At 46.4% G+C, this 23,995-nt stretch overlaps 3 protein-coding genes across 8 annotated transcripts in view; 2 read left to right on the top strand and 1 right to left on the bottom strand.

Annotated features, from left to right (window-relative positions):
* LOC308576598 (alpha-2-macroglobulin-like protein 1) overlaps window positions 1-894 on the top strand; it is a 59,885-nt gene extending 58,991 nt beyond the window's left edge. For both annotated transcript variants that reach the window (XM_081176159.1, XM_081176158.1), the window contains one exon: window positions 814-894. In XM_081176159.1, the coding sequence (XP_081032285.1) occupies window positions 814-839 (26 nt within the window). In that variant the 3' untranslated portion in view covers window positions 840-894. The remainder of the gene's footprint in view (window positions 1-813) is intronic.
* An 8,184-nt stretch (window positions 895-9,078) lies between these two features.
* LOC308576943 (C->U-editing enzyme APOBEC-1-like) lies at window positions 9,079-17,347 on the top strand. Of its 2 annotated transcripts, XM_081177056.1 has the most exons (5): window positions 9,079-9,642; window positions 11,445-11,472; window positions 13,463-13,863; window positions 15,749-15,869; window positions 16,165-17,347. In XM_081177056.1, the coding sequence occupies exons 1-5, from the start codon at window positions 9,615-9,617 to the stop codon at window positions 16,172-16,174; spliced, it is 588 nt and encodes a 195-aa protein (XP_081033182.1). In that variant the 5' UTR covers window positions 9,079-9,614; the 3' UTR covers window positions 16,175-17,347. The 2 variants fall into 2 exon arrangements, with proteins under 2 accessions (XP_081033182.1, XP_081033183.1); XM_081177057.1 differs by lacking the exon at window positions 11,445-11,472.
* A 4,420-nt stretch (window positions 17,348-21,767) lies between these two features.
* Window positions 21,768-23,995, bottom strand: part of LOC308576586 (alpha-2-macroglobulin-like protein 1) — an 88,324-nt gene continuing 86,096 nt past the window's right edge. For all 4 annotated transcript variants that reach the window (XM_081176084.1, XM_081176083.1, XM_081176085.1 and 1 more), the window contains 3 exons: window positions 23,634-23,736; window positions 22,244-22,285; window positions 21,768-22,039 (listed from right to left, as the gene is read on the bottom strand). In XM_081176084.1, coding sequence (XP_081032210.1) covers window positions 22,014-22,039; window positions 22,244-22,285; window positions 23,634-23,736 — 171 coding nt within the window. In that variant the 3' untranslated portion in view covers window positions 21,768-22,013. The remainder of the gene's footprint in view (window positions 22,040-22,243; window positions 22,286-23,633; window positions 23,737-23,995) is intronic.

Genomic DNA, 23,995 nt, shown 5'->3' with positions numbered 1-23,995 from the left:
AAGAGCGCATAATAGGATCTCAGGCGCCTACATAGGGTCTGTGTCCCTTTTGAGAATAGAAGACACAGTGGTGACCGTTGTGCTTTAAGTAATAGATCCCCCCCACCTATTTACACCCTCGGTCTGCATGGAGCGGGTCCAGATCTTACTGCATTGCCCAAAGCATTGCGGGCAATCCTTCCTTCTCTCTCGCCAAGATGAAGCCCACCCTTTCTTCTTCCCAGAAGCCCCTTGACCTCCCCCAGAGCAGTTATCCTGGCAGCCTTCCAAATCTCCAGACTCTGGTGTCTTGTTAACGACCCATAATGGCTGTCTTAACTGCCCTAGTTTGGCCATGCTACCCAGGAATTCCTTTGCAGCTTATATTCTCCCCTCACATCACAAATAACCCCAAATCCTAGCATTTATTAATTCCAGTGTTTAGGGGGACACCCCCTTGTGTAACACCATGTTCTGTCCCCTAGAGTGGACAGAGCACTGCAGCCTATGCAGAGGTGGGGAACTTGTGACCTTCCAGATGTTGTTGGACTCCAACTTCCATCAGCCCAGACAGTGTGACAGATGGTCAGGGATGATGGGAGTTGTAATCCAGAAATGTCTCGAGGGACGCAGGTTCCTCAGCCCTGCTCTAAAGCCTTGGTAGTGTAGAAAGTCAATTGCATATTTTTTTACAGCTTTCAGTGGTAGTGTTAAAGGCTTCCTGCTGGAAGCACCACCAATCCACGAAAATGCATGATATAAAGTTGAGGTATTGTACTATAGACTGGTGTACGTATGCATGCTTTGAAAATAAACTTGTGTTTCTTTCCACAGAAACCACAAAGGAAGATAACCACTGAGACAATCGACCATTGTAGCTGAAACACCCCAGTGAACAAAGAAATTGTTACAAAAGACTGTTCTCGTTGTGTATCATTTTTTTGGGTGCTGGGGGGTGGGCTGGGGTGGGTCTGCTTATTTTTTTATCACAAAAGCACTAAACAGTAGAGCTGGAAATTGTCATGGAATTTTACTCAATATTGATCCAGGGCAGATTCCAGCGTATAGTTAGCAGAGTAAAAACTTAAACACTTAACTTAAACTTACAATAACTTGTAAGAAGTCTAAACCTTAACACTAAGCAAACTATGTACAGAACACCACACCAGAAAGAAAAGAGATAGAAAGAGGAAGTGAAACCGGGGCTCCTCAAGCCTATTTTTATAGTCAGCATGACATTGACAGAAGAGATCAGAGAACCAGTTTAAGCCAGCTGTGCTCTGATTCTCTCTGAAGGAATAACCCAAACTTCATGAACCTTCTGCTTGTTTCTTTCACACAGAGAAGCTTCCAGAACCCTCTTGAATTAATTAGAATAGGAAAGATCTCTACGCATCAGATCAATACTTTCTGTACTAAAAAATGCAAACTGACAGAAATATCTGAGGATTGTTTTAGTGATAAGATCCATCTGGGTATTTAGTGGGAATGACGTTTAGAAAATCAAACCCAGAAATCTCTTTTTTTAAAAAAAATTATTGATTTTACAGAATTTTTATGAACAATACAAACAAATAAAAAGACAAACAAACATGTATAATTTCATATCCTTTTTTTCATAAACCTCACTTCTCGGACTCCCCCAAACCTCCCCTTTCTACATCCCAATTTCCAAAATTATTTCGGCAAATCCTAAACTTAATTTTATCAAATGTGTTCCTTCTTTATTTTTTTCTTTAACTTAATCTTTTGTCGCTGTAATCTCCTTTTCTTTCTAAAAACCTCAACATTTTAGCATTCATCAATTTTGTAATATTTCTTAAGATAGATTTTGAATTTCTTCCAATCTTCTTCCGCCGTCTCTTTCCCCTGATCACGGATTCTGCCAGTCATTTCGGCCAATGTCATATAGTCCATCACCTTCATCTGCCCAAACCCAGAAATCTCAAGTGAAGAGGCACTGGCACAAAACACAGGAGACAGAGACTTGCCTCTGTCACATCTTTCTCATTTCAGATGAAGCTTGGTGCTGGAGGATTTTTCCATTCATATTTTTACCTTTCCTTCAGAATCCTGTTTTGGATTCTGGATCACCTGGCTATGCTAATGAAGTAGACTAGACTCTGTCGCTGCAGGAAGCTTCAACACAGGTTTGCTTCCCTCAAACAGTGGGTACAAGCAGAGGACAGGAAGTGCTGGACACTGGATAAGGTATTGCAATAATGCAGGGACACACACACACCAAATCGGTGTTGGGTGGAAGGAACGATCCACTCCGGGCACTATCGTGGGAACTGGAGGAACACTTGTCATTTGAATGCTGCTATAGTGGTACCTCGGGTTACAGATGCTTCAGGTTGCAGACTCCACTAACCCAGAAATAGTACCTCGGGTTAAGAACTTTGCTTCAGGATAAGAACAGAAATCGCCTGGTGGCAGCGGGAGGCCCCATTAACTAAAGTGGTACCTCAGGTTAAGAACAGTTTCAGGTTAAGAATGGACCTCCAGAACAAACTAAGTTCTTAATCCGAGGTATCACTGTGTCTGAAAAACAGGAAAGTGCTAGTTTAAACAGTTTATGGAACAGACAATAGCAGGACAAGCTTCGCCTTGCCATTCTGGAGGAAAGTTTGGAATGGAATGAGTTGCCAACAAAAGTGTCTGGATTCTCTGCCAAAACGGAAGGAGTGAAAGACGGCCACTTCAGAAAAAGGGGTCTCTTACACTAAATGCTCATAGCCAACAGAATCATAGAATGTAACTAAGCCAGGCTTCCTCAACCTCAGCCCTCCAGATGTTTTGAGACTACAATTCCCATCATCCCTGACCACTGGCCCTGCAAGCTAGGGATCATGGGAGTTGTAGGCCAAAAACATCTGGAGGGCCAAGGTTGAGGAAGCCTGAACTAAGCTGTATAAAGAGTGTAAACACACCATCAAAACCTGTGCAGGATTTGGAATTTGATTCCCCTGTAGCTTCTTACTGCAAACTAAATAAATCCTCTTATTTCCCCCCCCACCCACCCTGGTGTGGTTTATTGGGCTTGCCACCACAGCATTGGACCTTCTGTCTCACAACATTTCTGGCAACGTGGGGTAGGTCTTTTGTTCACCCTTAGTGTCCAGAAGTGGCTTGAGTGAAGAGCTTGCAGCCGCCATCTCTTAGCGCACACCAAACTGATTATTTGGAAGATCTGCCATGAGATGATGATGATGATAATGCCAATGATGATGATGATGGTAATAATAATGATGATGATAATTAATTAATTTTATTCTTTATACCCCGCCCATCTGGCTGGGTTTCCCCAGCCACTCAGGGCGGCTCCCAACAGGGCACTAAAAATAGAATAAAACTTCAAACATTAAAAACTTCCCTAAACAGGGCTGTCTTCAGATGTCTTCTAAAAGTCAGATAGTTGTTTATTTTCTTGACATCTGGTGGGAGGGCGTTCCACGGGGTGGGAGCCACTACTGAGAAGGCCCTCTCAAACTTTTCACCCTCTGAGCCAAGAGCAGGGGGGAACTTACTAGTTGGAGCCAAAGAGACCTGTGCAGACTGAGGGAAGAAGATGAACCTAAGTCCTGAAATGACAGAGTTTTTATGTGTCCCATGTTCTCACATTCAGGAGGTGGGGAAGAAGATAGCTCTGGGTGGGTTTGTACTCCCCTGGAAGGAAGTTAGGGGCTGTGTTGCTTACAGGAAGGGTAAATTCTCTGCTCTGGCCCTCCAACCCACCCCCCTTACTTTGCAATTGCTATTACTCCAAAGTTAGCCCTCCTCAGAGCAAACCCAGTCAAACTTATGGACATGACTAACTTAGGTACATTAATTTCACTGGGTCTTCTCTTCTTGAATTCTACCCTAATCCTTGACCCCAGGGCTGCACAGGGGCGCGGACTTATAAAAAATATTGGGGGGGGGGGCGGGAAAGCTCATGAATAATAAATAAGCCCATGAATATGCAGATAAAGTGGCGCCGCCTCCTCGTGAGCGAATAGGGGAGAGCGTGCTGCGCCTATTAATCAGCTCCGAAGGAAATTGGGTGGAGCTTTTGCTCGGGAGGGAGGGCAGGAGGCATGCAGCCCAACCCTGTGCATTTGGGCTGGGGGAGGGGCGGCGGTGGCGCTCTGCTGGAGGGGCGCCCGAGTTTATTGGGGGGGCGGAGCCCCCCCAAACAATTTTTTGAGGGGGCTCGGGCCCCCTCAGGCCCCATGGAGTCGGCGCCTATGGGGCTGCAGGCACCATTGGCCAAGACTCCAAGGAGGTGCCATGCCCCAATCTGGTGTGCCCACCTCATGCTCTCTCTCACATAGTGGAACAGGTTTGCACATGCACACACACAGGTCCATCAAGCAATCTGGGAATCCATCAAGCAATGACTGGGAAGGGAGGCCTATCAATCAATAACCACGATGGCTATGCTCTGCCGTCCACAGTTGGAGCCACTAAATGCTTCCGAATACCAGTTGCTGGAAATCACAGGAGGGGAAAGGGCTCTTGTGCGCGAATCCTGCTCCATGGCTAACCACAGGCACCCGTTTGGCAACTGTGAGAGCAGGATGGACGGAAATCCCCTCACGCAAACTGTTCTCAAACTGTCATGCATCGCTGAAGTTCTGTGTCAAATCTGGGTGTGGTGAGAGGTGCTCTGAGGTAAAATTCCAGTTCTGTGGGTGGATTCAGTGAGGGCACGCTTTTTTCTCATCATGCAATGAATTCTCGCCTACACACACACACACACACACACACACACACATTGCACAATTATCACTTTTGCAGTCCCTCAGTAGTTGAAATACAGCACGTGATGAACATACTTACAGTGGTACCTCAGGTTACATACGCTTCGGATTACATACGCTTCAGGTTACATACGCTTCAGGTTACAGACTCCGCTAACCCAGAAATAGTGCTTCAGGTTAAGAACTTTGCTTCAGGATAAGAACAGAAATCGGGCTCCGGCGGTGCGGCAGCAGCAGGAGGCCCCCATTAGCTAAAGTGGTGCTTCAGGTTAAGAACAGTTTCAGGTTAAGAACAGACCTCCGGAACGGATTAAGTACTTAACCTGGGGTACCACTGTATATGGTAACATCCTGGCAGTCCATAGGGTATTTTCACACATACCTTTGAAAATCTCTTACCTTTTCATCATAGATCAGTCTATTATCGTGAATCAAGGGCCCGTGAAAGGCAAATGTGCTGACCAGGGCCAGTCCCAGGATCAAGAGCAGAGCTTGTATGGTTTGGCAAAGGGTCTCTCACACTCAGTCAGAACTGGGAAGCTAAAGGGATGACTCAGCCCTGCAATAACCCCTGGCTTTATAATCCCTTGTCAAAGGTTTTGCCAAGTGGCAGAAGGAGGGAGCGCCACACAGAGAGAACAGGATTGTCTTGAGACAGGGCAGGGGCATCATCCCCTGAAAACTCAGATATGTTCAGCATACAATGACTTGTTCTTCAAGCTGCAGGTGGCTCCCAACAAAAGATTAAAAAGACATTAAAACGTCAGATATTAAAAACTTCCCTAAACAGGGCTGCCTTCAGATGCCTTCTAAGCATCAGATAGTTGTTTATTTCTTTGACATCTGATGGGAGGGTGTTCCACAGGGCAAGAGGAAATTGCGGGCACACGCACTAAACCCTGTCTGTGGTGCCTACACCTTTACCCCAAATGATGAGACAAGAGACCAGAGTATGGGTTCAAATTGGCCACAACTTTATTGAGCTTCGGAAGTGGGAAACTTGGCACAGGCCTTGGCAGGTAACCCTCTCAGCCCGCCTGGCTGAGGATATGCAGGCAGATGAGGTCCAGTGAGACGGGACTGCAAAACGCAAACTTACACAGCATGCCCTTCCACCGACCTCATCCTGGGAGTTTGACCTACATGCCGCTGCTCTAGGGCCAGGGACTCCCGGTTTTTGCCCTTTAACGGGCCCTGCAAGCGTCACCGCATGGGGGGGGAGCATGAATGCATTCCCCCCGACTTGATGTTAGACTAAAGGATACCTTGCCAAGGCCTAAAACCCCCATAGTTGTGACAAAATGCTACTTGGAAGGCAAAACCTGCCAATGCAGGGAAAATTCCTTCCCGGTTCTGAATACAGCAACCATCTTACGACCGCAGCAGCACCCGCTTGTGATAGGAATTTTGAGGTCTTAGATATATGTTAAATGTTCATAAGTGTACCAACCAAGCACATACATAGATCAGCACAGGAAGACTGACCTGGAACCATATTGATTCCCGAACTGTCTCAAACTGACCAAATGTTTTCTCTGCAAGGTCGAAATGTAGCCTTTCTAAGCCCTTTTAACTATGGATAGGAAAATGTTGCACCCGAGCAGAGACGAAAGGAGCCAAACGACACCAAGGGGTTAAATCCAGAGAAAGAGCTTTTTTATTCTGCCATCCCGGGGAGGGCAGAGGAGCAAGTGTGATAACTCACAAAAACATGCACGAGTTCACATGCATGTACACAGAGTATATATCCCTCTTCCAGTTCCCTCCCCTTTCTCCTCCCATGTGTCTCCTGAGCATGAACAGAAAGCTGCTGTCTTGGGACTACAGTGGTGCCTCGCAAGACGAAAAGAATCCGTTCTGTGATTCTCTTCGTCTAGCGGTTTTTTCGTCTTGCGAAGCAAGCACATTGACAGATTAGCGGGTTAGCGCTATTAGCGCTATTAGCGGCTTTTAGCGGCTTATCGGCTGATCGGAGCAGCTGATAAGCGGCTTAGAAAAGGGGGGGGGGAAGGAAAAAAAAAACCGCAGGAACTCGCAAGACATTGTCGTCTTGCGAAGCAAGCCCATAGGAAATTCATCTAGTGAAGCACCTCCAAAATGGAAAACTCTTTCGTCTAGTGAGTTCTCTGTCTTGCGAGGCATTCGTCTTGCGGGGCACCACTGTAATTTGGACTCTTCCCAAGAAAGGGGGGTGAGAGCCTTGCGCTCAGCGTGTCCAAAGATGTGTTACTTTTCTGTTGCTCTAGTGGCACAGTTCCAGGAATGAAAAGTTGCAATCTGGTTAACAAGGCCAACTAGCTTGAGAAATGAAGAAAGCATTGTTCTATTCAGCTACCTTTGTTACAGCAGAGCGGAATGTGCTTAGCTAATGTTTTTTGTCTTAGAGGAAATGCAGTTTTAATGCTTGAGGCGAGGCCTGGCTTGGGGGGGGGATTCACAAACAATTTTAGGGCTTTTTGGGGTAACCCTAACTGTTCCCCTTCAAAAGGAAAATGGAAAAGCCTCCCCATTGTCTTTTCCTTCACAAATCCTGTCTTATGGGTATGTCAGTGTTTGAATAGGGTGTGAGCCTGTGACATGACCCAGGAACTAAGTATTTATCATTACAAAAGACTGGCCAGGCTCCCCAGGAAATCCAATCAAGTAACCTGCCAGACAGGAGATAAACAATGACAGGAGAAAAACAACATTCAAATTTCTGTTTAGACCGCCTTTTTTGTGATGTAGGTGTGATGTATCTGAGGGGTGGTCTTGGGTTACTCCCCTTCTGTGATGTATGTATGATGTTTCTGGGGGTGGTCTTGATCTACAGTGTGGCAATTTCAAAAGTCTTTACAGTGGTGCCCCGCAAGACGAATGCCTTGCAAGACAGAAAACCCACTAAACGAAAGCGTTTTCCGTTTTGGAGGTGCTTCGCAAAACGAATTTCCTATGGGCTTGCTTCGCAAGACGAAAATGTCTTGCGAGTTCCTGCGGGTTTTTTTTCCTCCCCCCCCCTTTTTCCCAAGCCGCTAAGCCGCGTATCATCTGATCCTAAGCCGCTAAGATACTTAACAGCTGATCCGCTAAGCCGCTTATCAGCTGATCCGCTAAACCCGCTAAGCCGCTAATAGCGCTAATCCGCTAAGGGGCTTGCTTCGCAAGACGAAAAAACCACAAGATGAAGAGACTCGCAGAACAGATTCTTTTCATCTTGCGAGGCACCACTGTATAAGGCTTTGCGCGCCATTTTTCTGAGTTCCTCGTCTCTCCTGTGGGTGAGGGGAGCACCCTGTTGCAACAGATCAATAAAGATCAAGCTTATTAGCTGCTTTGCTTCTCAATATTCTCTGGTTGGCCTCTGTTATTCTTTCCTACCAATAGGGAACCTATGTAAGGACTCTATATGGGCTCTTGGATACCCCATAAGGAAAAAGGGCAATTTTTGTTTACAACACGCTGACCTGGAACGCAAAATATTAGCCTGTAAGGAAAGACTCATTAACTTGAAGACCGCTGACCTAGGATGCAATTATGGAGGCAATAAATTATTAATTTGAGGGAGGGTGGGTGGGTGATCCTGGAAGGAAGAACAGCAAAAGAGGCTTGGACAATGGAGTCGGCCTCTTTTCTTTTGGCCTTAGGTCCACCCCCGGCCGGCCGTCCATTGTCCTCCCTGGCCAAGGGTGGGTCAAAGGCCAGCCTAAGCAGGTGGGTGGTACCTGCCCAGGTGAGCCCCGCTCGGTGCCGCAAACCCCATCCACCTGTGGGGAAGGGAGGGCGGATATTACCTCTTCAGGCCTTGCACACATGGCAGTGGCAATGCCCCAAGAGCCAGTGTGGTGTAGTGGTTAAGAGCGATAGTCTCGTAATCTGGTGAACCGGGTTCGCGTCTCCACTCCTCCACATGCAGCTGCTGGGTGACCTTGGGCCAGTCACACTTTGAAGTCTCTCAGCCCCACTCACCTCACAGAGTGTTTGTTGTGGGGGAGGAAGGGAAAGGAGAATGTTAGCCGCTTTGAGACTCCTTAGGGTAGTGATAAAGTGGGATATCAAATCCAAACTCTTCTTCTTCTTCTTCTTTATCCCTGAAGCTGGTTTGTGAGTTGGTCAAAGAACAGAAGGATCACTTGGTTAGGCAGGAAGAAAGGAACAAAGGACCAAATGCCCAAATTTACAAGCTCTTTTCTAAAGAGCTGGGTCCTCTTTTTCAGGTGGCCACCCTAGAGGGAAAGGGGATGTGGACCCAGCCCCAGGTCTGTGAAGAGATTTGGAAAGGGTTAACAGTTGAGAGTCAGCTGGGAGAGGGTGGAATCAGTGGGTGCTCTTTGTGGGGTGGAGGGGAGAGTGTTCAACAAGGAAAAACTGTGAGACAGTAAAGGGTTGAGGAGTTGGAAAGGGATTATTGTATGGCAGGGAGAATTCAGTTCCTATCTTAATGTGAATATATCTAGTTCTCCCTTGAGTGACCAAAACACAGCTTGTCCTTTGAAACATATGATTTTTGAAGTGCAGCAATCCAACCCCACAATGGGTATATTTGGGGGATGCAAATATTTCACAAAAGTCTGCAAAAAAAATGCAGATATCTGCGAGAACATCGTACACAGATGCAATATTTATTGGGGGGAAATGCATTGCAAAAATGTGAGAATTATTAGGAATTGCTGTTGTTTGCCATTGTTTATGGTGTGAATGTAATTTGTATTTCTCCATAATTGCGGTGCTTTTGTAACCTGCCCTGGGACTTTCTGCTGAAGGATGTGCTATTAAATAAATGAGCAAATAAATAAATAAGTATATGCTGGAGTTTCGTTTGTTACCATGAGCCCTTTCTAGGGAATAGAAAGTGAAACAAAGAATGCTTCGTATATAAGAAGCAACAAGTCCAGATGCGGGAAGCACAGCAAGATGGATCAACAGCTGCTGACAAGAAGAGGTAAAATTCCAGTTCTGTGGGTGGATTCAATGAGGGCATGCTTTTTTCTCATGAATTGTCATGAATTCTCAATGAATTCTCACCTACCACCCCCCCATTGCACAGTTATCATTTTTGCAGTGGTTGAAATACAGCATGTGATGAACATACTACTTGTGGGTGGCACTTGCTCTTAGCCTTGCTGATCGGAAGGTCAGTGGTTCAAATCCCTACAATCCTCGTTGGCCCAAGTAGGACAAATTCAGCCAGATAGCCCTGGTGGTTATCTAATGCTTATTAGATGGATTTTCCCCAAATTGGTTTCTGAACTTTGAATTTTATTGTTATTCATGTTTTTATACTGTATTTTATGCTGCTTTTACAATAAGTGTTTTAAATTTGTTGTTAGCCGCCCTGAGCCCGGTTTTTGAACTGGGAAGGGCGGGGTATAAATAAATTTTTATTATTATTACTACTACTACTGCTACTGCTGCTGCTACTACTACTACAATGGGGTGAGCTCCCGTTGCTCTGTCCCAGCTCCTGCCAACCTAGCAGTTTGAAAGCACGCCAGTCCAAGTAGATAAATTTGTACCTCTGTGGCAGGAAGGTAAATGTCTTTTCCGTGCATTCTGGCTTCCATTACGGTGTTCCATTACGCCAGAAGCTGTTTAGTCGTGCTGGCCATGTGACCCAGAAAGCTGTCTGTGGACAAACACCGGCTCCCTCGGCCTAAAAACGAGATGAGCACCACAACCCCATAGTCACCTTTGATGGGACTTAACCATCCAGGGGTCCTTTACCTTTACTATATGGCAGCACGTCCAGCTCCCAAGAGATTGCGATCTACTCCCAATATAAAAAAACTGACAGTGATCTACCCATTGTCGTTGGAATTCTTTAGCTTTTTTTAGAGGGGAGTGGCCAGAGTTGTTGAGCTTTGGGTGGGGAGGGGGGAGGAGTTTTTTAATCCAGTGATCGCTAAGGATCCCGTGATCGACAAGGATCAACAGGTGATTTACCGGTTGGACATGCCTGCTATATGATAACATCCTGGCAGTCCATAGGGTATTTTCACACATGAGACTGAGGCGCTGTAGTTTGGTCAGATTTGTAATAGGGAGATATTGCCTACGTTAACCAGAATACTGTAAAGGGAAGAGGTTGCCTTACAGTCAAATCCTGCCTGTGAAATTGCATCGTGTATGCATATATGTGTATGATCTTGCAGATAAAGCTGTTTGGCTTAAGGCTCAATCAGACTTCCACTTGTTTTGCCACTTTCTCCTCGGGAAACCCAGTCTTTACTGCTGAATCGCAGGGCAAACAGCAAACCACTTGGACCCATTCTTCCTAGACACGGGACAAGGAGAAGTGTTGACAAGCCCATATATATGCATCTTCGTCAATATATATTGTTTGTCTGTATGTCTACATGTATATATAATCCATGAGCAGATCCTAGTACAATAAGAAGTATTTTTGCTGGTTGTCACCTATGACAGCATCAGCACCATTCTGTAGTCCTTGAAATGCTGCGTGGGTCTTCTGTTTTGCAGCTGTATTGCCCTACATTCTGATTTATAGCCATTTCAAAATTCCCTCTGTGTGGTCTTTGGCTTCCGACATTCAGTACAAATCATACAGGAAAAGGGAAGTCAAAGAGAAAACTTGTCATAATGGGGTTGTACATACTTAAATGTCATCGATTTCAATATGTGTGCATAACTGTGCATTGCCTTGTAGCCATTATTTTTAAAGTGACAATTCTTTAGAAGGTTTGAAAAGCTGTGTTGCTTAATTGTGTAATTTACTTCCAACAGGTTCATTAGTCAGAGGCAACAAGCATAGGTAAGAAAGGCAATTTTGTATATTGCACTCGAAACATAGAAAGCAACTCAGTCGTTCAGCCCGGACACTGAGGTCCAGCTCCGAGGGCCTTCTGGTGGTTCCCTCACTGCGAGAAGTGAGGTTACAGGGAACCAGGCAGAGGGCCTTCTGGGTAGCGATGCTCACCCTGTGGAACGCCCTCCCATCAGATGTCAAGGAGATAAATAACTATACAACCTTTAGAAGACATAGGGAAGTTTTTAATGTTTATTGTTTTATAGTGGTACCTCAGGTTAAGCACTTAATTCACTCCGGAGGTCCGTTCTTAACCTGAAACTATTCTTAACCTGAAGCACCACTTTAGCTAATGGGGCCTCCTGCTGCTGCTGCCGCGCCGCCGGAGCACGATTTCTGTTCTCATCCTGAAGCAAAGTTCTTAACCCGAGGTACTATTTCTGGGTTAGTGGAGTCTGTAACCTGAAGCGTATGTAACCTGAAGCGTATGTAACCCGAGGTACCACTGTATTATGTTTCTGTATATGCTGGAAACTGCCCAGAGTGGCTGGGGCAACCCAGTCAGATGGGTGGGGCACAAATAATAATAATAATCTACATTGAGGAGACAGAAGCACTAAGAACCAGCTTCAAACAAATTATGCAGTAACTAGAAGTATCAGATATTTCTCTTTGCAAATGTCCACTTCTGTATAGTACAGTAGTTCTGTTCCTTTTTGTGTTAGTTTTTGCTTTTGCCTTTTTCATTGCATTTCTTTACCTTTCTGCTTCTGAGTTGTTTCAGTGTCAGGGAGTGGACAGAGGAGGAATGGTGGAGACCTCCCCTGCCTGACCCCTCCAGAGAAGAAGAAGACAGTTCAGAATTACAACAGGGGTTTGAGGGATGCCACAGCTCAGAGGCAGATGAGGTGGGAAGCTGGGAAATAAGGGGGGGGAGCACCAAGAGGGCAACAACTGACGGGCACAGTGTCTTTAGAAAGCATCCCAGACCCTCCATCTCCCAGAATCCAGTGAAGAAGAAGAAGAAGAAGAGAAGAGTTTGGATTTGATATCCCGCCTTTCACTCCCCTTCAGGAGTCTCAAAGCGGCTAACAATCTCCTTTTCCCTTCCTCCCCCACAACAAACACTCTGTGAGGTGAGTGGGGCTGAGAGACTTCAAAGAAGTGTGACTGGCCCAAGGTCACCCAGCAGCTGCATGTGGAGGAGCGGAGACGCGAACCCGGTTACCCAGATTATGTGACTACCGCTCTTAACCACTACACCACACTGAGCCTTGAAAGTAGGAGAGCAAAGAGCTTAGAGGCAGAGGGCACATAGCTGCACCCGTACAAGTGATAGGTGAGGAAGTGGGAGAGACAGAGGGGGTGGAGATTCACTCAGGGGAACGCCATTATTCCAAGAGTCTGAGCCGTGTCCGACTGGTATTGGGGTTCTTTAGTCAGGAGTTATATAGCAGGTATAAATAATAAAATTATCGTCGTCGTCATCATCTGTGCAATAGGTCACTCCACTGAGTAACCTCACTGCAACATCCTGCACCAGTGACAGCTTCTGGATCAGTCCTAAGGGAAGCCCTATGTAGATTAAGTACATTACAGTAAGACAATTTAGAGATTACCAGTGCATGAGTCACAGTGGCCAGCCAAGCCTGGTCCAGGAACAGTTGTAGCTGGAATAGCAGCCAAAGGTGGAAGAAGACACTTCTGGTCACTAACAGTTGCTTGGGCTTCCAAGGGCAGAAATGAATCAAGGAGCACTCCCAGGGTGCATACTAATCCATTTAGGGGGATTCAAATCCAGGCAGGTTGGGCACATTACTCTACTCCTAGACCTGGGAACCACCCAGCCATAGGAACCAGACTTCCCAGTATCCAGTTTCAGTTAATTGTCCATTATTGCATCCAGACACTGGTTCGGAAAATGCATGGCCTTATGTGATTCGGACATTGATGAGTGATGAAACGTTGACTGTCTGTTGTCTCATTTGCCCTAAAGGTGGCAACTCGAACCAGATGCGTTTTGGCGGAATTACACCCCTATAGGACGACCGGAGCGTACTCATCTCCTGTATGAAATCCGCTGGGGACAAAGTCGCAGGTACTGGAGAAACTGGTGTACAAGCAACAGCACCCACCATGCTGAAATCAACTTTTTGGAAAATGCCTGCGAGGAGATAGACCGTCGGACAACCACCCCATGCACTGTCACTTGGTTTCTAACATGGAGTCCTTGTGGTAAATGTAGTGGCCGTATAAAGCAATTCTTGCAGGAACACCCAAATGTGACCCTGGAGATACGTGCTGCAAAATTATTCAATCATAATTACAGGTGCAATCAGAAAGGCCTCAGGGACTTGGCTAATTTTGGAGTCCGGATATACATCATGCAGCTGGCTGGTAGGTTGCAAGCTTAATTTATAATTAGCAAATGGGTGGTGGACAAAAGACTAGGCAGGGGGTTGGTAAACAATACATCTTATATAGTAAACCCATTTCCCCATACCTTTTGTGTCAGGGACTGGACTGAACAGGAAGGCTGGGAAGTGTCCTCTCGGACTGCTTGGCTCCTCTTGGGAGAAGAGGGGGAGTGGGAAGGTTCACACCCCTCTTGTCTTCAGCAGTTTCAAGTGGAGGAGGGTTGAATTACAGCTGAATGAAGAGATGCCTAGTTACGAGATAGTAGAGGACGGGGTGGAGGGAGGGAGAGAGCAGCCAGCAGAGACCTCCCTGGAGAGTCTGGGGGTACCTCATTCTCCAAGGAGAATAACAGAGAATGCAAAGGAGTGTGACTCTTGGGAATTTGCATAGGTACTCAGGATGTTGTTGGGGATGGAAGAGGAGGGACTCATAGTAGGCAATGTCTCCTTTGCGTGGAGACATGGATTCTTTGTCTTGCACCCAGACGACTGAATAAAAACCATAAATACTAGGGGAGAAGGGTATTTTCCATGCCTGACATTTTGCAAGAAGGAAAATTATGAGCGGTCGGGTTTTCCATGGGTTGACATTTGCTCTGATTCAGCAGTAAACAGCAGTGTAGCGTCTTTTGCTGGTGCCCGGGGCGTTCAGGTGTCGGGTGGGGAACAGAGGGTGAATGGAGCCCACCACGCCGGCCCAGTCCTCACTACCGGAACCAAGCAGGGCTGTGCTGTGCTTCCTGCCCACCTGTGCAGGGGGGAACCCAGCCAGCTGATGTGGCCCTTGGCGAGTGAATCCACTGATGCCCATGGAGAGGAACACTGGGCCTGCTTCCCTACACCTGTACCCGTGGCCACTCACCATCCAAGGGAGGAATGAGCGAGTACTAGCCAGGCAGCCATTCAGTAAGGGGGCCAGGGACATGGTGGTGAGGCCAGGCAGGACTCTGGTGCCCAGGGACCTCCAGCAGCAGGCAGGACTGACAGGCATCCCCGCATGGGGGTGCCTGGTTTGTGCCCTGTCAAAATTGTATGCCCAGGACCACGGCCTCTCTTGCCCTCCCCCCCAAATGCTACACCACTGGCAATATATAGTGTGTTTTTCAGGGGGAATTATGGGACAAAGGCAAAATTAGTATTATTATTATATTATTGTTATTGTTATTTATTATTATTTATACCCCGCCCATCTGACTGGGTTTCCCCAGCCACTCTGAGCAGCTTCCAACAAAATACTAAAATACAATAACCTATTAAACATTAAAAGCTTCCTTAAACAGGGCTGCCTTCAGAAGTTTGGTAGTTAGTGTGGTGTAGTGGTTAAGAGCGGTAGTTCCGTAATCTGGGGAACCGGGTTCGTGTCTCCGCTCCTCCACATGCAGCTGCCGGGTGACCTTGGGCTAGTCACACTTCTTTGAAGTCTCTCAGCCCCACTCACCTCACAGAGTGTTTGTTGTGGGGGAGGAAGGGAAAGGAGAATGTTAGCCGCTTTAAGACTCCTTAAAGGGAGTGAAAGGCGGGGTATCAAATCCAAACTCCCCCTCTTCTTCTTCTTCTTCTTGTCTTTGACATCTGGTGGGAGGGCGTTCCACAGGGCGGGTGCCACTACCAAGAAGGCCCTCTGCCAGGTTCCCTGTAACTTGGCTTCTCGCAGCAAGGGAACCGCCAGAAGGCCCTCGGCGCTGGACCTCAGTGTCTGGGTAGAATGATGGAGGTGGAGACGCTCCTTCAGGTATACTAGACTGAGGCTGTTTAGGGCACACTTTGAATTGTGCTCAGAAACCACTTGGACCCATGCTTTCTAGACACAGGACAAGCAGAAGGGCGGACAAGCCCTTAGACTGACAACCTATTTATTCCCTCAGATTATTTATATTGTTGGAGAACATTTGTAGCTCACCAAAGGAATGAAGAATACATTTCACCACTGTGGGATTTCTTGACTTCAATAGAGTTTTATTCCCAACAACTGGACTCCATCCTCAGGTAAGTTCTACTTTGAAAGAGATGAGTCCAAAACGTGTGAAATTTCTTTGAGTGAACTTGCCTACCCTTCCATACTGCTATTCCCAAAATGCCTGTAGTTACTTTCAGGAGGAGGAGGAAAAAGACTCCCTGGGCGTCTGGGTTGCCCGAGCTTTTGATAGAGCCACCCCAATCCTTTTGCCTCTAACTTCTGCCCACTAGTATCCTATGAACCTTGCTCCTTTTCTCTCTGCAACAGCTGTCATAGAAGAATCCTGCTCCACCCTAAACTCTCCAACTTCATCTCTCTTCACAGGCCTTTCTGAGTTATCTCAGGTGCTGTGGACCATTACCTTCTGTCATTAGAGGATCTGTGATCTCCTTAACAGCAGAAAGTTCTGATGATTCTTTTGCCAAGCCTTAAATATCTTTTTATTTCATGGGCAAACTAGACGCGATAACAAACACATTTATAAAGACATTGACCAACGACAGGCCCAAGACAGCACCCCACTTGTCGCTTTTTTCCAGGATGACAAGGAAGCATTAATGAGCAGTCTTTGGGTTCGGCCAGTCAACCAGCTACAAATCCACCTAACAGTTACCTCGTTCAACTCACGTTTTACAAACTGCCTCGCAAGAATATTATGAGGGATTTTGTCAAAAGCCTTACTGAAATCAAGATACACTATGTCCACAGCATTCCCCTGATCTACCATGCTTGTAACTCTGTAAAAAAAAAAAAAAGATATGAGAGTCATCTGGCATGACTTGTTTTTGAGAAACCCATGCTGGGTCTTAGTAATCACAGCATCCTTTTCTAAGTGCTCACAGACTGACTGCTGAATTATCTTTTCTAGGACATTTTCTGGTATTGATGTCAAGCTCAAATTTGTGGAGGACAAGGCTTTCATTGGCTACTAGGCAAGATGTCCTTCTTCTACCTCCTCTGTCAGAGGCAGTATGCCTCTTAATTGCAGTTGCTAGGAATCACCAGTGGGGAGTGCCCTGTTGCTCTCATGTTCTGCTTGCCTGAGTCCCATCTGGTTAGCCACTGTGAGAACAGGATGCCGGACTGGATCGGCCTTTGGCCTGATCCAGCACAGCTCTTCTAATGTTCTCATGAAGGTAACCTCTGAAAATCACTGTTAGGCACAATTAACTTCCCTTTCAAGGGTAACAGCAACTGCAGGGTGTGGAATGGGTTCTTCAGATCACAGCAGGGCAGTAGGATAAAACCTCCCCTACCTACTTGCCTGCAGCAGTCCCAATTAAAATTGCCCCCAGACCTGCTATTAATTTTAAAATGGACATTGATACAATTTAAAATAATGTGTTTAGCATCTCGTTTGTCTACTTGTGTCTTCAAATGATTGTTATGCTTTTTAATAAGTTAGGAATTATTTTTATGATGTATGCACTTAAGTCCTGATTTTTCTGTCTCAAACAGTAATGTTCCTCCAGTCAAACTTCTAAAAATAAACTTTACTACTTTTCTTATGAACTGTGTGACAGACAGGGCTGTCTTAAGCATATCTGGCGCCGTGGTACAAAGCTCCCTCCACCCCCACCCCCACCCCGGTTTCCCAGAGTTTTTTAGGGAGGACAGCGCTGCCGGCGGGGCTGGAGGAGGAGGGCAGTGGCTAGATGTGGCACCTCCCGGCTCAGCTGGCTGCTTCGTGCCACAGCAGATGGAGGCTCCAGGCGCGGCGCTGCTTTGGTGCAGCATGGTGGAGGCGGGCGAGGGCGGTGACCTGATGCCAGGAGGTGCCGCATTCAGCCTCCGCCTCTTCCCTGGCACCCTCCAGAACTTGGCGCCCTGGCACCCCGTGCCACTAGCCTCTATGGGTGTCAGACACCCTTGCTGAACTGTGGCTTGGTTCCCAAGCTTCAGCAAAATGTAGGATCAATGATATGGACTCTAATACCATAGCAGTACAAAGAGGCACAAAACAAGGGTGCCCACTGTCTCGCTTCCTATTCATCCTAGCAATCCGAATCCGGGCAGCCCCTGACATCAAGAGAGTGATAATAAAAGGCAAAACCTATAAATCAGGGTTCTTTGCAGATGACCTGATGGTCACAACACCAGACCTCACAAACACAGCAATCACACAACACATTCAGAATGGTGTTGGGCTTACAAATAAAACGCAAAGTCCCAGGCTATGTGTTTCAACACCCCACCTCATATACAAAAAGAATTTTCCAACATCAGAAAGATAAAACTCTGCCATACCAAATTCAGACACTTTGGGGCACAAATAACCAGAAACCTCAACAAACTATACCTCCACAACTAGAACCTCCTGTGGCAACAAATTAACAATGGCCGGAGGAGATGGAACAATACTAACTTCACTCTCTCGGATGAAATAGCCATGATCAAAATGATCACTCTTCCAAAACTGACCTGCCCTATTCCAAACCCTTCCAATCTGGATTCCACCAACCCAACTCCACAAATGGCAGAAAAGAACACACTCGTTGATTTTAAAGAGCTGGACATGGCTGCCTGCAGCTCTGTAGCTGGCTGTTGGTTCTCCATCCCATGACTGCCATGCGGCAGCTGCCTTAACAGAATCCTTGTGCAGACACCGATTCCATTTAAAAATACTAATTTGCCTTAACATGCAAAAACCATCTCTTAATATGTGATAATACAGCTTCAATTTAAAGAATGAAAGTGTGCCGCTCTGTTAAAATGCCACTTCCTGTTGGACTGCCATCATGGGATTGTGGGCAGGTTGGAGGTGGCAATTTATTGTTTCCTCCTCTACATTGGGTGGTTGTTGCATAGGGGGTGGTTCTACTCTCCTGAGATACCTCTAACTCTGCCCAGTTTGGGTATCTGCTCTGGGGTAGCAGATGTGTAGCTTTCCACCAGCACATCTGAGCAGTTGTACTGGTTCACGTTGTGGCAGTGGTACTTCTGGCAGTGGTACATCTGGCATCGCACCAGCATAGTGGGTCTCCTGCCATAAATGCTCAGCACCTTATCCAGAAACACTCTTTTTTATTTCAGAAAATAATCATCATTGCAAGCACTATAATTGGACAAACTCTTCAATAATGTATCTTCGTTATACACAGCAATTTTCATAGTGACTGTATGGCAAAGCTATTTCGAACCCATATTATAACCAGCCCCATCCAAGTACCGTAAATAATACATCTTTGAAAGTAGGAAGCATAGCAAACCCCACTCCCCATCAGAATCAGTGTCTGAAAATTCCAGAGCTTCTCTGTGAGCTTAATAGACTTCAAAAATTGGAAAACTTGCATGCATCAAAACAAACTTTCCAGCTCTTTTCCTATATTCCAAATGCATCTGCCTGTTTTCAAGCACTCGGCTTCTTTCAGCCAATTCAGAAGGTGGAGTGAGGCAAGTGAGAAGAGGTGCCAGAGGTTATATTGTACAGAGGCTCTGGATTCAGGATTCAACGTACCTGGGAAATTGTAGTCTGCATTCTACAACATTTGAAAGCACTTTCTCAACATGAAGCCCTAAGCTTTTTCCTGCATAGGAACCCAGTCAAATGGCACAGCAATGTTATCATTACTGCAGTCATACCTCGGCTCCCGAATGCCTTGGCAGTCGAACATTCAGGCTGCTGAACGATCAAAACCGAGAAGTGAGTGTTCCAGTTTTCTAACATTCTTTTGGAAGCCTGATGGGGCTTCTGTGGCTTCCGATTGGCTGCAGGAGCTTCCTGAAGCCAATCAGAAGCCACGCTTTGGTTTCTGAACATTTCAGAAGTCAAACGGACTTCCAGAATTCAGAAGTACAACTGTACTACATCTCAAACAGCAATATGAATTGGCTCTCAAAATACTACTTTAAAACACTGCTTTAAAAAGTGATGCATTCACTGTTCTGAAAGAGGAAGTAGTTTATAAAGCCTTAAGTATTTAATAACTCAGACATCAGAGAACATCTGAACCCCCTAAGCCCCAGTTTCTATACTAGCTTGGGAGGGAGGCATGCGGGGGTCCCCTAATGGTCCAGCCCACCCCCAAACCGTCACATCTCTGTGACCTAGATGTGTTCTCTCACTTGCTTCTACCAGCTGCTTTTAGTAAAGGTAAAGGGACCCCTGACCATTAGGTCCAGTTGTGACCGACTCTGGGGTTGCGGTGCTCATCTCGCTCATCTCGCTTTATTGGCCGAGAGAGCCGGCGTACAGCTTCCGGGTCATGTGGCCAGCATGACTAAGCCACTACTGGCGAACCAGAGCAGCGCACGGAAATGCCGTTTACCTTCCCGCCGGAGTGGTACCTATTTATCTACTTGCACTTTGACGTGCTTTCGAACTGCTAGGTTGGCAGGAGCAGGGACCGAGCAACGGGAGCTCACCCCGTCGTGGGGATTTGAACCACCGACCTTCTGATCGGCAAGTCCTAGGCTCTGTGGTTTAACCCACAGTGCCACTCACATCCCTACCAACTGCTTTTAGAAATAGATTAATTGCTTAAGGATGAGGGACGAAGGTGACCTAATTTATTCCAGGTCATCACATGATTCTAATATGTGTTCAGACAATTTTTCTGAACAGTGGGGACCATTATGAAACTGGGAACTGGTCATACATACATTACAGAGATGTCTCACTGGCGGGAGGGGGAAGGCTCATTAACTTTCCGTCCTAAATCTGAACCCTAGTCGGACCTGGGATGTGTTTGAAATTGACTAGACCAGTTTGTTAGTAACTTCTGGTCTAGTCAATCTCACTTGTCGTGAGCATTATCCAATAGGCACCTGTAACATGTACCTATTGCAAATTTGCTGGTTTCTCTTCTGGGGATATATAGCAACTCTTTCAAGACACTACAGTGGTACCTCAGGTTACATACGCTTCAGGTTACAGACTCTGATAACCCAGAAATAGTACCTCGGGTTAAGAACTTTGCTTCAGGATGAGAACAGAAATCATGCTCCGGCGACATGGCAGCAGCGGGAGGCCCCATTAGCTAAAGTGGTACCTCAGGTTAAGAACAGTTTCAGCTTAAGAACGGACCTCCAGAACAAATTAAGTTCTTAACCCAAGGTACCACTGTATATGTGCTGTTATAAACACCTGCAAAACTTGTCTGATCAGAAAACAATCTGGGGTCTAAAGAAAAAAGAAAAAAGAATTTGTATACTGTAGTCAATTATGGCAATAGCACCTCTGCACATGTGTGGAAAGCTGCCTGTTTCCTCCCTTAACTGCAGGGGGGGAAGCTGCTTCAGAGGGTTGGCAGAACCTCCATGGAGCAACACATGAGGCTGCATTTTAGGAGGTGGAGGAACTTCAAGCAGGAGGGGGGAATCAGTGGGCTCCCCACATACATGAAGAAGCTGTTATGTAATGAAGTTCTCACCCTGGGCCAGCAGGGGGATACTGTAGATAGTTTTCACTCAGGTCCACATATGCAAATAAGGGATTGAAAGTGACGTTCAGTGATTGGATAGCTACAGAAAGTGGTTACTGTTGCGTTGTAGTGGAGCTCTATATAAGCAGGCTGGCTGAACCCTTCAGTTCAGTTCTGTTCTGGCCTGTGAATAAACAAGAGCTGTTTGAAGAATCACTGTGTTGTCTGATATGGTCACCCACAACTTAACAGAAGTGCTATTCTTTAAAAGTTTAAAAGGCGCAAGGAGATAGGATAATATTATATTAAGGATGGAATAACAAATAAAATGAGTAACGCAACAATAACAAAAATAATAGTAGGCAAAGAAGATCGCCCACGGGTGAAGTACTGGGTTGTGGGGGAGGGAGATGAAGGGATTAATTGAAATTGTTAAAGATTGGAATAGGATTTAAGAGATTTAAATTCCATAAAGATTCTATAAGGAAAGCAGGAAGCAGCAAGAAATATCAAGTAAAGGTATTGGAAAGGAGATCAGTGTAAATTAAAACATGAGACTTATGGTTTTGCTATATATGATTTTATTTTGGAGTTGTCTGTTGTAAAGAATGTATATTATGTGAATAAAATAATAAAAAATTAGAAGAAGAAGAAGAAGTGCCTTTGTGCTTGCACACAGTGATCTTTGGAGCCAAGACATCATCTGTACATGACCTAACAAAGCAGACTCAAAACAATGACCTAAGATGGGAGATCTCCTGCAGCAATTGTGCTGTTCATCTGGGTTTGCTTCACGCCTCAGATGCAGAGCTAGTGGTGGTCTTTCTTTGTGCTCTCTGTGGGAAGAAATGCGAAGAAAATAAGGCACTATATCTTAAGCCTTTGTGGGTCCAGGCCAGCCACCCATCATGATGTGGAGGGAGGGGAGTTCTTCTTGCACAGTGGATGCCTGCACGATTCCACCTAAAGCTCACCAGCGGCCATTATGAGCATTATGTGACTCTCCTTTCTGACGTGCCCAAGCCTCGTTCCATCCTTACCTGTGCTGCAGGGAGCGTTATATTCAACTTCCGCACTGTCTTCTGTGTATGAGAGAGAACAATTCATGAGACAGAGATCGAGCCCCAGAGCAAATCTCTCTCCCACCCCCATCAGCAGGAAGTCAGGGTCCTCCAAAAGTTTCTGAACTACAACTACCATCATCCCTGACAATTGGTCGTGCTGGCGAGAGCACATGGGAGTTGGAGTCCCATGGCATCTGGAGGACCTGAAGGATAGCTGAAGGATAACCTGAGACTTCTAATCCCAGGGTCATGGCTTTGAGCCTCACGTTGGCCAAGAGATTCCTGCATTGCAGAGGGTTGGTTTAGATGACACTTGGGGTCCCTTCCAACTTTACAATTCTATGATTCTGTGTCCACAAGTTCCTCATCCCTGTTGCGGAATCCCACTCAGGGAGGGCGGTGTGAGAAGGACACAATGCGCCCTTCCACCCCAGCCTCACCCTCAAGGGGCTGGTGTCAGGGAATGGTCTGAAGATGAGGACTGGGGAATGCATTCCATGGCAGACCAGCTTCTCTCTGATGGAGAGCTGGAGGGGGAAGAATTGCGCGCTCACCCCCTTGCCCACAGCATGTTCAGAGAGAGGCAGAAGCTGAACAGCTTGGGGGGGAATTACCCAGTTATGAGATAATGACGACAGAACAGAAAGGAGGGGGCAGCTATAGAGACATCTCTTGAGAGCGTGGAGGGCTCCCCTCCCCATGGACTTGGAGGTCTGAACGTATCAGAGAACAAAGGAGTCAGAGGGAGGGAGGAACTTCTCATCAGCGCCCAAAATGCTGCGGAAGCCAGGATGATTAGATTAGGCAACTGTTCTCCTTGCGGAGAGCTGTACATTTGTGCTGGCAACATGACGCTGTAATAAAAGGACTATAAATCTATCAGCTGCTTGTTAATTCTGATCTGTGAAGTTAAAAAAGGGAGGGGAGGACTCTCCACGCCTGACAGCTGGGATCGAAGGGTGTACGGCTGCTGAAATCCTTCTCACGCCGCCCTCCCCAAGCCGCGTTGCGAGGCTGGGATCCGTTCAGATCGCAGCATCACAATGCAGTGCAGGGATGGCTCAGGGATGGCAGTGTGAGTAGCGCTCTCCCCCACCCCGATGCACCCAGGGCAATCGCCGTGGCAGAACCCACCACCACCACCCTTGGCAAAGGTAAGTGTGGAGAAGTCCAACTAGCATGACTTCACACATGCAGATGCTTGGCATGAAAACAGACATAGAAGGATCGCAATGAAGGGTTACTGAATGTCCCTGGCAGAGTTCTTTGGAGCACGTATGCTTAGGGAGAAGGGGATTGGGAGACAGGCAGGATTGTGGTGCACTTTGTGATGAATGGTACCCATTTCCAGCAATGAGATGCTTACCTGGATGGTAATAATCATACACTTTTACTATTGCTGGCTTTAGATCCATCACTTCTGTTTCTTGTTCCACAGACACGCTGTAGTTTTGAACTTCACTATCCAGCTGAAGACAGGAAAGAGGGGTAGGAGATAAAAATGGCAGGAAGTGTGTTCGTCCATCAGAAGGGGTGGGGTGGCAAACAAATCTAATTAGGATCAATTACAATGTGGGCTCGTCCACACATCCACTGCACACATCCATTGCCCCACTGCTTTTGCCTCCAAAGAAATCTGGGGTTTACCGCTGAATCAGACCAAATGGCAATCGGGTTTTCCATGGCTTGATGTTCGTTCTGACTTAGCGGCAAAAAACAGGTTTTCCA

This window comes from Podarcis bocagei (assembly GCF_964188305.1).
Source record: "Podarcis bocagei genome assembly, chromosome: 17".
Classification (NCBI taxonomy): domain Eukaryota; kingdom Metazoa; phylum Chordata; class Lepidosauria; order Squamata; family Lacertidae; genus Podarcis; species Podarcis bocagei.
This window is presented reverse-complemented; position numbering and strand designations above follow the sequence as displayed.